Below are 12486 nucleotides of genomic sequence, written 5' to 3'. Positions count from 1 at the left end.
CTGAGGTGCTGACGTCACCGCCGCTAGATGGCGCTATTCCCCTGGTTTGTGAGGTTACTTAGTTGTGTTGAAATCCCCACAGGGGAATGGATCTTAGATCGCCTCATACAAGGACTAGTCTCATATGGATATATCAGCTAAAAGGTGGAAATGTACAAATGTACCCACAGAATATGAATGAATATCATAAACGATGCAGAGCCAAGCCTGGATGATTTGTTTATTTTTGGAACACAGAGCTTATATGAGGCAGTTTTCAACACAATAAATAGCGACCACGCACGAGCCAGGGGACTTCAGTGCTCTATTACCAGCTTTGATATCAGCACCCCCCCCCACCCCTATCATATAACCAAACCACCTCTTTATGTTTTAACCACCAGTGTCACAATACTGGGCATGTCATAATAGGCAAACATTCAGGCAAAAATAGGACTTGAAAAAAAGAAAAAAAAAATGAGCAAAATTATGAGCTTAGAATTTAGATCATCAATTTTCTCTATCTGGCGTACAACGAAGTACAGTATATACCGTATGGTTCAAGTGGTTAACAAACAACAGTCCAAGCATGCGTGTGACCGTGAGGGAATTTCACACATTGCTCCAGTAGCGATGGCCTCGGTCAATAAAGGATAAACACCGCAACGCTAACAGGGTGTAGTGCCGCTTCCATTTCGGGGCACTGGTGAAAGTATCACTTTGGTCAGAGGAGCGAGTGACCAGACCATCCGGAATGCTCCGTCCAGGCCTTGTGGCTGAACCCAGGAATGCCTCTCTCACTCGCACCAGGCTCTGGCATCCACAGAGAGACCCATATGGGTCCCTAGTGTCCACAGCGTTCCATTTGGTCACCACAAACAAACAGACAGTGGTGGAAAAAGTACTCACCTTTTTTTTAAAGTATCAAAAGCCTACTGCAATGTAGAAATACTCAGTTACCTGAGTACAAGTCCGGAAATTCTAATTCTAATTACTAATTACAATACAATTTGAGGGCCCTTGATTAGAAAATGCCCAAGAACCGCACTGGTTTACAACATTTTGGAAGAAAAGTCCAAATAAGCAACTACAATTTAGAAACAAGCCCAAAAAACAGCAACCTGCATGCAAAACTACCCATATTTACAAGCAACTTTACAGAAAAAACAAGCCCAAAGTCTTATAACAGACATGGCAACAGAGTCATCGACAGACTATGCAGTGTCTGTATATAAAAGCCTTTCATAATGGAGAAACCACCAACACTGTCACGGTGTTGCAAGTCATGCGAGTCCAATTTTGGGGTATTTTCACTTTGGTACTGGAAATCGATTGGCTTGCGCTAAACTCGTAAAAGGTCCTTTATGGTTGCAGCTTAGTGACCCTGAGATGCACAACAACCTGTTAACGCACTGTTTACTTTCATAAATAAAAACAGGATCGCCATTCACAAAGCAAAGCTGTTGGGTCACACTGTCTAGCAGGGTTTGGATTAGGACTGGGCAAGTAACCCAAAATGTATAGAAGATTACATTTAGAACCAATAACCGACTTCAATTTATTGTAGGTATAACAGCGAAGCAACACCAAACGTGAATAGATTTGACTTAATTAGCCAAATCGATTAGTCTGATGCAAATGTGAAATTGATTTGCCCTGTCTCTGTCTGTCTGTCTGTCTGTCTGTGTGGCTTCTTTCACAAACTGCACCCACTAATAATATAGCACAGTAACAGTAGTCGGTCTCTCAGTCTCAATTATCCACTTTCAACCTGTTGTACACCTATTTTGGGCATGTCGTTTACTTTACAGTGTCAAAGATATGCCATGTGATGCAGTATAAGGCTTACAGTGGTTAACACTTCAGTGTCAGATGCTAATGTACGACGTCCACTTCTAATGTAGTCATATGACGTGAACCGTGTTTGACCCCATGGAGTGGTAGATTAGGGAGGTGAAAGTGTGAGAAAGCTCCCTCTAAACTCTATTAGGACTCAGATTCAATCTCTTCTCTGGGTCACGCACACGGCCCAGGAAACCACACACACCACGCACAACACACAAGCATGCGTGCGTGTGTGTGTATTGAATTATGCAAGAGAGAACATGAAGTTGTGTTCCAAGTTCCACCCGATCATTTAAATTGCATTTCCAAGTCACATTTACAGTTAGACTCGAGTCTTATCCACAGCCACAGTGCGTAACCCTCTCACATAATCAGACTAGTGGAATAGTTCTCAAAATGGGGTCCAGGACCCCGCAAGGTCTTTAGGGAGGTTCTGAGGGGCCCCCAGCTAAATGATTTATAGTTAGCGAACAAATGGACCGTTACGGGTTCATTTGGTTATATTTTAATACCCTCAGAGATAAATTAACACTGAATATTATTTCATAGTGCAGGTCCCAGTGATACAAAATAATGATCTGTGGCCGAATGCATAATTATGTCCAAAACTGTTAATTTTCAGGATTTAAATAAAAAAAAAAACTAGCTAAAGCAGCAGATCAACAAGCTCAAAATGTGTCGCTTTGCGCCCCCCTATCGAGCTTGTAGATCTGGCTGCTACTTTTGATACTACAACGCAAACAATTAGAATATAAAGATAAATAAGAGGTTTCTGTCCTACAGCAACAAGATGAAGGTCTAGTGCACAGGTGTGCAGGAGTTCAATAAGTGCCCTGATCTGGGAAGTGCATGGGAACCCACCTTAGCAGCACTTTCCCACATTCAATATGAATTCCTAATCGTAAAAAAAAAAAAAAAGACACCTAATGTACACTCCCACTTATTTATTTATAAGTAGTATTATTGATCTGTACAATGAAACCCAAGTACAAGAAGAGGTTTAAACGAGGCCAACCATAACCTCGGCCATGCCATGAGTGCACTGGCTGTTAAGAGTCTGCAATTAACACCTCGTTAACTTTACGGCACACAAGAGAGGATACTGTATGTGAGTGCCACCTGTCTAGCGTCCCCCTGTGTGTGTACAGTACGTGCACATGTGCCATGTGTGTATCTGCACGTGTGCCCGTATGTGGAAAGCTGTGGAAGGAAGCCATACATAAATGAGAGTCCTTCTCTAGCCATAATTCTGCAGTGTACACTGAGTCAAAAGCTTGTCTTTTTGGCTTGTTTGTTTTGTTACAATACAACAATGTAGAAATACTCTGTATTTCTGTATTCACAATTTTACTTTAGTAAAAAGTGCCAAATTAAAAGTACTAAAGAAAATAGACACTGTGTCGTAGAATTATATAGGGGAGACGCTGAGTCTCCCCAGAGCGTAAAATGTCCAATATTTGCCTAGAGTATGAAGTAGAAGAGGAACGTTACATAGTGCAGCTTTAAGTATACAGTATTGAGTAGAAGTTACTTTCCACCACGTGGCTGTGTGTACTGTACCTATAATTTCAACATCAAGAATGTCACATACAGTACGGTTGTTAGGCATCCGACAGACTTTAGTCCAACAATACCGTCAGACTCACATGCACCCACTGATGACTGATGTGTTGCTTATGGCCTGGAATGGATGACTGTTCCTGCACTCCTTCATTTATAACTGCTGCCGCTGAGTAAAGGAGAAATGTGGGGAAATGTGTCTTAAACAAACTAAAAACTAAAAAACTAAATACCTGATATCAACTCTAACATAATATATGTCATTTAGCTGATGCTTTTGTAGCCTATGTTTCCACGTCTTACACTATGATTTGACTGTCTGGTAATCCCTCTATGCTCTGCAGACTCAGCTATACACTGACCATTTGGTTGCCCTACGCATATGATACGTATGTTGCTGCCTGATGAATCCCACGCACAGGGCGTATGTCTGGCGGCGGCACTGGCTATACAATGTGAGCAAACCTCCAGAATGCCATGCAAAATACAGCTGATCAGTGGTTCACTATAGGGGGGTCCGGGGACCAACAAGGGGGTCCTTGAGGAGCTTCCAGTGGAATATTAGTTAAAGATGGAGTGCCACCATTTTTTTCCACCCTAAAACATGATCATCAGGTATTATTACAATATAAGGGGGAAGAACTTTTTCCAAAAAGTGTACAGTATTTGTTAAAATCATGCTTTTATGTGGACAAGCCCACCAATTCATTAAGTATGCCTGGTTTGCCTGGTGGGTGGTGATGGGTGGTGATCCACCTGAACTGAAGCCGCACCCACAGCTTTAGTTGTATGATAAAGGGGGAGGGGTTAGGGGAGGGGCTGATAGTGTGGTGTCACTATAATTATTATTACTGTTTACTTCATTGGCCCGTTTGACTGTCAAGGGTTCAGCCTCCAGGAAGAAACCCTAAATACAAAGTCAATACACCATTGCACATAAAAACAACTCCAGGTGTCTAATGAAGTACGGTCACCTCATAGACACACGAAAAACTGGAAAAATACAAAAATTGTGGCACTCCATCTTTAATATAGAGTACGACTCAGTTGAACCACTTTAACCCTATATGCCTCTGCTTTTTACACAATTTAAAATAGTTTTGAATAATTTTAACAACACAACGTTGTATGGCCGGTCCCTGGCACAATATCTTTATATGATTACGTATCAATATTTCAACTCCACTCACCTTCTGTGTTGTCCTCACAGTGCTGGTTGAAGTTCTCGTAGGAATCCCAGCGGATTAGAGGATCTTGGGTATTGTAGTCCACAGAAACACTCGGCCCATTCTCCAGGTGATCCATGCCTTGACCAATAATGCAAAATGTCACAGACAAAAAGCTGTGAATATCCTAGCGCACACAGGGTCGGCCCTTCGCACTTCAGCAGATAGATGTAACCCAGGTTTATTGTATGTCTGTATTTGTATCTGGTTGTATGCATCCGTATGCATGCATTTGTATGGTCACAGGTACTGCATCAGTTCACAGCTCATCACTCACTCACTCACTCACTCACTCACTCACTCACTCAGTCACACCAGTTTCAATCAGCAATCATCACCACACCCTAGTCATCACCACACCCTAGTATAAGCACAGCCATTTTTGTCTCAGTCAGTGAGGTGCACATCACTGGCTGTGGCACTTTTGGAATTTTTTTTACTCAATTGCAATTAGGGCATGTTAACGGATGCTCTTATGCAGAGCGACTTACATTAAGCAAGTTAATCATATACTGTACATAGAATGAGACATTGTAGTGCCTCAATAAACTTGGATCCCAGGTAAACCAACCAAGAACCTAGATCTGCCTAAACAATATACTATCGAAATGACAATCTGTATGTTGAAACTACTGTATATAGATACCAGGTAAAAAATTAACCTAGTGTCTGTTAAATGTTAAATAATAATAATAATAATAATTTACATTCTTAAGATTGTGGTCAAGAAAACGACGTAGTAGTAGTACTTGAGTACGATAGTAGTACTCTTTCCGCTCATGCTGCTTTGCATAATGTTAAGCTCCACCAGTGCAACACAGGCATATGTACAGTGAAATACCTCAGCAGCAACATCCCAGGAAATGATACTTACCATGTATTTTCTCTGGTCCAAAGGAGAAGACAAACTCCACTTTTCCGTACTCTGGAAATCGGTCGTCTGTAGGCGAGAAGCAAAACAAAGAGTGTGTCAGAGTAATTAAGGTTAACTGAGGTTGATTCAGATTAGAACGCGTGAACCTTGAACCCCTGCCTTACCCTTGAACGTTTCATCAAGCTCGTCCTTCCCAAAGATGATGCCTAGGTCGTGAACCGCGCAGGTATGGAACTGGACGCGGAAGATCACGTCCCTGGAGGGCCCGCGGTAGCGCTTGTGGTAACACTTGAGCTAAAGGGAGAAGGAATCAGAATCAGTATCAAAGTCAGTGTCATGGCACAAGTTTGCAGGTGTAAAGACGTGGGTGCAAGCTTGTTTTTGCGAGCTCCATTGTTTTTGTTGTTTTCAGAAAGAAGAAAAGTAAAAATTCAAACAGCCAAAAAATACAAAGATATCTACATACACATGTACACATACACAGCAGTGGTTCCCAAACTTTTTAGCCTGTGACTCAAACAAACAAACTAGTGAAAATAGCAATAGATCTACAAGCTCACAATGCGGTGCGATAGATCTACAAGCTCACAATGCGGTGCGAAGCAACACATTGTGAGCTTGTAGATCTTGTTTGTATTGTTTTTGTTTTCTAATTTATAGCATTTTTTTTTGGGAATGTTTTTTGAAAATGTTTTGAAATAATAATAATAATTAAAAACAAGTAGGAAAACAAAAAAAATAAAGTGACCCATACAAATGTGTCCGCGACCCACAAATGGATCCTGACCCACTGTTAGGGAACCAGGTGGCATAAAAGACTGTCAGCAGGTACAGTATAAACTAAGTATACATGAGGCTAGACATAACAAGGTGCGAGGTGTGGTGTTCTGTATAGGTCCACATTAGCAGGAGGCGTGGACAAGAAAGTGTGTCCAGAGCACAGTGTGGCGAATGTTCAAACGTTATCACACACAGCATCTGCCGCCGTCACTCGCAGAGGCTTACGATGGTTCGTGAGACTGGATTGGATGGAACATTGTGATTAGAAGCTTTTAGTGAGTGAGCCGCACAGATTGTCCTCAAGAGGAATGCAGTGCATTCCTCTGAAAATGCAGTGGTTTGTGGCACCCCAGGCCAAGAATTATAATAGCCAGATCCTATCAAAATAATAATAATTATTATTATTATAATAATTATTATTATAATAGCGAGATCCTCTTCGGAACGAGGGACACAAATGAATAAAATGGTCATCAAAGGAAAATGATAGTCAAATCGCATTGCTACAGATTGACTCAATACCTCCTCTGTTCCAGAGCCTATGTCCAGACTCCACAGTGAGCACAACATGCATTGTTCTTTGAGACGCCTGGCCAAAAGCATGTCACCTCTGATTCATGGTCGAGGCTCGTTTCACTGCACTGGCTCCGCGCTAGAGAAAGCATTTAAGACTTCTTTATATATAGCCCCGTAAATGTATGGCCCTACGCTCTCCACATGGCATTATTATACAGGCCATTGCTGTCCACACCAGAGCCTCATAAAGCACCACTAACAACCACACAGAGGACAATCTTCATTCTCTACCCCAGTGATTCTCTACGTGTGGGTCAGGACTCAGGGGCGTCCCCAAATGATTTTGGGAGGGGGTCTCCAGATGATTTGCTTAATGTGCGACATGTTGTTTTTACACACACACACACACACACACACACACACACACACACACACACAGCTTATGAGACTGTACATCGGCAATCTTCGCTATTTGTCGTATGACAAAGTAGGTATACATGTAAAGTGGTTAGGAAAATGTCCCCCACTCTTTCTTTCCTTATTTTTTATTGTATATTACGCTGAAAACCATGTGAGTTGTCGATGCACCTACACCTACAAAGAAATAATTTCCTACAGTATGTGACCCATCATGGCTGATTGGCCACTGGTGTAAAGTAACTAAGTACATTAACTTAAGTACTGTACATACAAGTAAAATATTGAATTTGTGCTTATGTACAGTATACAATTTCCAGTACTTTTAATAGTACTCCACAACATCTCAGATCCAAATATTGCACTTTTACTCCAATACAATTATTTGAAAACTTTAGTTACTTATACTTTGTAGGTTGTAGATTGTGACAAACATTAACCACTTCCGTCTTTTATACATTTTGGCCATTTGAAAATAGCAGATGTTGTAGCTCTGCTATTTTCAAGAAAAATTATTATACACTTGAAAACTTGTGAAATGGGACATTACATCTGCACACTGAGATACTAGATTAAGTACATTTTCATACAAATATTTTTGTTCTTTTACTCAAGTATGTACATTTTGAATTCCAGACTTTTACTTGTAACAGAGTATATCTACATTGCAGTATTGACATTTAGTCAATATCAAAGTAAAACATTTGAGTGCTTTTTCCACTTGCATGGAGGTACAGTGGGCGCGATGCTGCATGGAGGAACCCCCCGACGGGGGGCTTGCAACGCTAATCCGAGCAAACAATTCAAGGCTTGAAGACGAGGAAGAGACAGGATCAGTGAAATGTCCTGCAGCTTTACTGCGGCTTTCTGGGATATTTAGATTCTACCTCCCACTGAGTGGGGGAGGTGATCCAGGGGGGAAAACAATGCTTGTGGGCCAAGTTTGTAAAAGTAGAAGTGGGGGGAAAAAAAGGCAGAAGAAAACATCGTCTCTGTCGGCTGGAAACCCCATATGTCCACATGTCGTTACTTTTTTATGATCCAAATTCAAGAATTGCAAAAGTAGCAGTTACAAGTTACAAGCTCAATATTTCTTCGTGGCACATTTTGTATCATTTTGTAGATCTGCACCTTTTTTATGTTTTTGTGTGAAGCTGTAGTAATTTAGGAAAAAAAACCCCACAAAAAGTTCAAATATGGCGATAAGAGGTTTCTGCCCAACAGCAACAATATACTGTAGGCTACAACAACAATGTTTGGTTTAGTAATAGTTTGGTACAACCTTCCCTGCCTGTATTACTATTACATACAGCTTCATCAAACCAATTCCTTGCTTGAACATCATACTTGGCAAATTGTTTCCGAGCTCAACTTTTCAACTTTATCCACAACTCATCCATAACATAACATACACCCCTCTCTCCTTTTGTGTATGGATATTCAACTCATCCAAAACATAACATACACCCCTCTCTCCTTTTGTGTATGGATATTCAACTCATCCAAAACATAACATACACCCCTCTCTCCTTTTGTGTATGGATATTCTGAAAATATGCAGTCCCTTTCTTGTTGATCCTGTGGTTCCTTTTTTCCTGCTCTGTGAAATGCGTTTTCTACATTCCAGATGCGCTTTAAAATAAACTAGAAACCAAACTTGAAACCAAAATGACAAACACTGGACTATGTCATACAGCACAGCCAAGACTCAGATCTATGCCCTGCAGATACCTAGAAATTGCCCAGAATTATTTCCTTGAAATCTTTTTTTTTTTTTCGTTTTCATTCCGGGGACAGCTAATTATTTTTCACTTCATCAAGAGGTCAGTTTATCAGCCTAATCACTATCCCGGCAAAATAACCAAACACCGGATATCTGAGCTCTATTGAATATGGCACTGTGAAAACATCAGGAAATGCTGTCTCCGCGGGGCACGGCTCACAAGGTGTGCACGCTTTCAGAATAACAAGCATGAGCAGGCATCTGCATGGTCAGATGATGCGTTCTGCAGAATCCATTACCCCCCCCTCCACTCAGCCCACCCCCCATACCCTCACGGATTCAGGGGTGGCCAAAAAAAAAAAAAGATGGCCGAGGGCGCAGGGTTTAACACGGAGCGCTTGTTAGCACTTCCAAATTTTGCACACCCGGTGGGCAAATCGAAGAAATGCGGAAGCATAGTGTTCTTCTGGTTCATTCAAAGGCCACTGAGCAACCCCCATTGAAAAGAATAGTGCGGGACTGTCCGGTCTCTAGATTATATAGATGGTTTCCCCAGACATGGTTGCTTATTGCAATCACAAAATGTGGCAACACTGATCCCTCTTTGAAACACTGCATGCTGCAGTGATGAGGCCAGAGGACACATTAGGTGGACAGCGCTATGGCCGGCATGACGCAGCATAAGCACAAAAGGTGCTGACGCACGGAGCTCGTTGCCTTGAACTGCCCTGGGTGTGTGTGCCAAGATCAGTGGTGGGAAAAGTGCTGAAATGTTTTCCTGAAGTAGCACGACTGCAATGTACGAGTACTCTGTTACAAATAAATGTCCAGAATTCTAAAATCTACTTGAGTAAAAGTACAAAAGTATTGCTCAAATTCAAAATATACTTAAAGGACCACTTCACCACTTTTCAACCTATCTTGTCCTCACTAATAATCATGAAAACAATGGTGCAATTTTTTTCTACTCGGTCTGTGTCTCATAGGAGGGCTGTGGGCAGATCAGAAACCGTCTTCCAGTGACATCATCGATGGGGAATACAAGCCAATAGAAACTGCAGGCTTTCTAGTCCTGAAAAGTTGCAATGCGAAAATGGAAGCCATCATTCTCACGATATTGAAAATCGAAAGATTTTTGTAAATAAATCTTGTTTAAAAAAAAGATCTGCCTAATGATGATGTCACTGGAAGACGGTTTCTAAACTGCCCACAGCTGTCCTATGAGACACAGACTGAGTAGAAAAAAATCGTGCCATTTTTTCATGATTATTATTGAGGACCTATTATATGAAGATAGGTTGAAAAGTGGTGAAGTGGTCCTTTAAAGTATGCCAAAAGTAAAAGTGGTCATTGGGCAGAATGTCCTGGTTCAAGTACTCAAATGTATACACATCATTTGAAAATAGCAGATCTACAAGCTCACAATGTGTTGCGCATCACGACACATTGTGAGCTTGTAGATCGGCTATTTTCAACCTTGTTATGTCTGACATGTATACGGCTGAAGTGGGTAATGTTTTCAAATGTAGTGGAGTAAAAGTACAATATTTGGATCTGAGATGTAGTGGAGTAGAAGTAAAAGTATTGGATATTGGAAATACTCAGGTAAAGTACAAATACCTCGGAATTGTACTTAAGTACAGTTCTTAAGTAAATGTAACTTTCCACCAATGACCCAGAGAACAATAATAATGTGATGATGTGATGGGGAAAGGAGATGCAAGGTAGTCGGGCTGAGGTTTTCACCCATTTATGAAACACCTCTCTAAACGGTAAAAGAAAAGTGAACTGTCACGGTTACTAACTGTTACTTTTTAAACAAAATCAGTATTGCAGCTAAATTGTACCTTGTATATCTCAGTCCAACATGCCTGGAAAGGGAAGTATAATACCTCAGCTGCCATTTTTACATCATATTTTACAGCAAACATATTGTGTGCTAATGAGGGTCTTTAGACCGAAATACAGGACCCAAGCCAACAGTCTTCCCACAGTTTTTATAGCCCTATTTATTCTGTGAATGGAAACTATAAAACGTAACAGCACAAGCATACCATACCTGGACACAAAGTGAGGTAAGTAAATAGGATTCCCTTGTTACAAGTACACTAAATAAAACGTCTGGGTTTCCGAGGCTACAAATACACAAATATGCCTGCCTGCCTGCCTGCCTCCCTGCCTCCCTGCCTCCTTCCTTCAAAATGTGGTATGCCCTACCAACAGTCATTAAGACATGCAAATCCCTTGACTTCTTCAAAACCGCCCTCAAAGGGCACCTACGGACGGCTACAATTAGAAACTGGCCCCTGTAAAATCTGAATCCCCCACCCACCCATTTTCCCCTCACTGTATATGTTTTTTTTTTCCTTTTTACCTCCTTTATGATGATTTCCTGTTTTTGGCTACATACATGTAGAAGTGTATATTTGTACGTCTCTAAATGTTATGATGAATTGAACATGGTGGACCCTATTGTAAACAAGTGTAATGCTTGTTTATGGTGTCGTCCACTGTTAACAGTTTTGTATTGAGTTGTGCTTGAAATGTACTGTAATTCTCCAATCTGTTAATAAATACTTAAATCAATCAATCCTTCCTTCCTCCCTTCCTCCCTTCCTCCCTTCTTTCCTTCCTTCCTCCCTCCCTTCCTTCCTTCCGTCCTATTAGATACACTGTGTGTTTAAAAGACTCATGTTGGGTGAACTGTTACACCCCAATAGCCAAACGTGTGCCGTGCTTACCAGAATGTCTCCTTTGAGAAGCAGGCCAGGCTCTATGGTGATGCAGATACTTGTCTGGCTGTCGCCCTGGACATTGCTGCAACACAAAATCAACAGCATTTTATATAGATGAATAAGGCAATTGTCCCTTTATGAAATGGGCCTACTACAGCATGTATGCTGAACAGGCCTCACAAAGGAATGAAGACAAATCACTGTAGAAGTGAGCATGGTGGAGTTGGACAATGTAGGATACAGTAGGTACTATAAACAAACAGTTTGTAGATAGAAAAATCTTCATCTTCCAATAAACAACTGGATTTAATGCACTGTATGACTGTAAAGTGCTGCGACTCATATGACCGGTCAAACATCATGCCTGGGATGAGCGGTCATTAGCCACCCTTCAGTGGGGGAATTAGTGTCTACACGATTGTCTTGCTTGGAGAGTGGGATCAAAGGCTCGCGAGTGCTAATAGAGGGCATGTGAGTGTGTGTGTGTGTGTGTGTGTGTGTGTGTGTGTGTGTGTGTGTGTGAGAGAGAGAGGGGGGGGGGTGATGAGAAGGAGCGTGATTTGGCGCCTGAAGGGGTCGGAAGTCTGCAAACCTCGCAGTAGGTATGTACTGTACTACTGATGGTTTCACGTGGTGGCGGATTCTATACTGTGCTGCTAAGCTACTGTACATATACAGTACCTGTATCAACAACACACAGCATGGGAGGATTAAAGGGGGTTCAGGCAGCCCTTAAGTTAATCCAGCATGTTTTGTTTAACATGCATGTCTAACATAATGAGGCTATAACAGAATGGCCCCGCGGGTGCAACTAGAGAGGGTAAAGATGGA

At 41.5% G+C, this 12486-nt stretch overlaps 1 protein-coding gene across 7 annotated transcripts in view; it reads right to left on the bottom strand.

The window, feature by feature from the left end:
* tns1b (tensin 1b) overlaps window positions 1-12486 on the bottom strand; it is a 271361-nt gene that overhangs the window by 64094 nt on the left and 194781 nt on the right. For all 7 annotated transcript variants that reach the window (XM_080785765.1, XM_080785767.1, XM_080785771.1 and 4 more), the window contains 4 exons: window positions 11662-11737; window positions 5649-5778; window positions 5487-5550; window positions 4575-4699 (listed from right to left, as the gene is read on the bottom strand). In XM_080785765.1, the coding sequence (XP_080641891.1) occupies window positions 4575-4699; window positions 5487-5550; window positions 5649-5778; window positions 11662-11737 (395 nt within the window). The remainder of the gene's footprint in view (window positions 1-4574; window positions 4700-5486; window positions 5551-5648; window positions 5779-11661; window positions 11738-12486) is intronic.

Source organism: Protomyctophum bolini, assembly GCF_963924005.1.
Source record: "Protomyctophum bolini genome assembly, chromosome: 16".
Taxonomy (NCBI): domain Eukaryota; kingdom Metazoa; phylum Chordata; class Actinopteri; order Myctophiformes; family Myctophidae; genus Protomyctophum; species Protomyctophum bolini.
Note: the sequence above shows the minus strand (reverse complement) of the source record. Positions and strands in the feature narration are given on the sequence as shown.